The following is a 2,246-nucleotide window of genomic DNA, read 5'->3' as shown; positions in this document are numbered from 1 at the left end:
GATGGTTGCTACACCGGTCACTAAGGGAAATAAAGAAATGAATTCATTTTGGCAACGGTTCTAGCAACTAGGTAGATGGTGGATTGGTGGTCAGGAAAACAATCAATTTTTGTTGAGGTATGATATATGCAAAGGATTGCCTTTCGCGTAAAAAAGAAAAAGAAAAAAGAAAAAGAAAAAGAAATGCCTCAATTGCATCAATATATCGAATCTATCACTCCATTATGAGTATGATCACTCTACTCAATTCTGATTATTATTCTGATCTTAATTAACAACCAACATCTACAAATATGTAACGGTCGACTCCATCATAATGAAGAACGTTGATGGTTGGCACAGTTTTTATGAGCTTTTTCCTTCCTCTATAAACCTTTTTCTGCTTGCTTCTCCCTCCTTTGTACGCAACAATCTCTCAAAGAGACATGGCCCAAGCTGGCGGCAGCAACAGTGGCAATAGTGCCGGTGGCAACAAAAAGCCTGAAGAGGTGCAGCCACACCCGGTGAAGGAGCAGCTACCTGGCATTCAGTATTGCGTTAACAGCCCTCCTCCGTGGCGTATGTGCTCTTTCTCATCATAGTCTTATCATTCTCTCTTATATCAAGCTTCTTGTGCTATTCCTTCTGCTTTTCTTTTTCTTTTATCCTTTTTCCATCATATATTTCCTGTTTTAACTCCCAGCATATTCTAGTTAAAATTTCCAATTAAGGTACTAGATCTATATGGCTTTTATGATTCATATGCCTAGACTTTTGCACTACTTTGAGGATGGGGCTGTCGAAACCTTTCCAATTAAGGTACTAGGATTGTCGCCTTCTTTCTTTCTTTTTGGCAACCTAATTAATTCATCGTTTACTAAGAAGAAAACCTAATTCATCCATTCAATTCATATGATAAAAGAATCGGTAAAATATATCAAAGGCACTGATTTGATCTGACTCCTTATATTAGTTATACTAGCTCATAACTCGCACTATGCGCGAAATTCTTCATTATAATTTAATTTAAAATTTTAAACCCATTTTCATCGTATTTTATTATAGGTTGTAAAAAAAATCTATCGCATGTTTAAATATACTGACACAATGCATGTTTAAATCATATAAAATTATCTCACCTATTATATTTCAATCAAATAAAACTCATATAATTATGAATAATACAAAGAAAAATAAACAAAATCTTTTTTTTTTTTTTTTTTTTTTATGAGTACAATATTCAATGCTTAATTATTTCTTTAGTGTTTAAAAATTCAAATGAAGAACATCTCAACAAAAAAATTAACAAACAAAATGGAAACATAAAAGAAAAAATGGTGTGTTAATAAAGAGGCTTAATTCATTAACAAAAATAGAAAAGGAAATTATTAAAAACCGGTTCAATCTCAAGCACTCTTTGAACGGAAATAATAAAAGAAAAAAATCATGTGTTAATAAAGAGAGATCAAAAGGAATTAAGACATTTAATTCATTAACAAAAATAGAAAAATAAATTTTTAAAAACCGGTTCAATTTCAAAGAGTGCGGTTCAATTATTAAAATTATAAGTAAAAAAACCGGTTTATTATTTAAAAAGTACATATTCACGCTACCTGTCGCAATTCTAAGCAATTCTATGAGGGGTTTCGGCTATTATATATTTAGTTATATAAGGAGTATAACTAATTATTTGCCTAGTATAAATGTAGCTACCCAAATTTTAATGGTTAATTAGCAAACCAAGTATTAATAAGGCACAAGATAAGATCGAATCTCCCCCATTAAAGTAGAATTTTATTTTGTACAAATATTACATATTTCCTTACAATGATATTTTCTTGTGTCACTCTAACAATGAGTTAGTTTTTAAAATTACAATTTGATCAAAATTCAATAATGATCAATCACAATCTCAATGGTGATTTTAAGAGCCACATCATTCTAAATGGGACACAAGAGAAACTTATGGCATTACTCAAATCAACATACCTAAAAGAATCAAATATTGTCCTCGCACTCTCATTCACGACTCTTGACAGCCACTTTGGCAAAAATCAAATTTCAAAATCCCAGCCTTGAGAGGCGGGGGAGGATATTGCTTAAAACTATGGGTTCTTCAAAATCTATTAGAATATAAATTCAAATGATTATTGAAAACTTAAACCTTTGAAATAAGTAGAATTTAACAAAACCTATTAAAAGAAACCCAACAAAGAAATCACATGGCCTATTAAAAGCCTAAACTAGTTTCCTAAAACAAATTTCTA

At 31.1% G+C, this 2,246-nt stretch overlaps 1 protein-coding gene across 1 annotated transcript in view; it reads left to right on the top strand.

Moving 5' to 3' along the window:
• The first annotated feature begins 425 nt into the window (after nt 1-425).
• The window catches only part of LOC132191033 (putative nucleobase-ascorbate transporter 10), a 6,308-nt gene continuing 4,487 nt past the window's right edge, over nt 426-2,246 (top strand). Inside the window, exon 1 of the mRNA XM_059606052.1 lies at nt 426-558. Coding sequence (XP_059462035.1) covers nt 426-558 — 133 coding nt within the window. The remainder of the gene's footprint in view (nt 559-2,246) is intronic.

This window comes from Corylus avellana, chromosome ca8 (genome assembly GCF_901000735.1).
Source record: "Corylus avellana chromosome ca8, CavTom2PMs-1.0".
Taxonomy (NCBI): Eukaryota; Viridiplantae; Streptophyta; class Magnoliopsida; order Fagales; family Betulaceae; genus Corylus; species Corylus avellana.
Note: the sequence above shows the minus strand (reverse complement) of the source record. Positions and strands in the feature narration are given on the sequence as shown.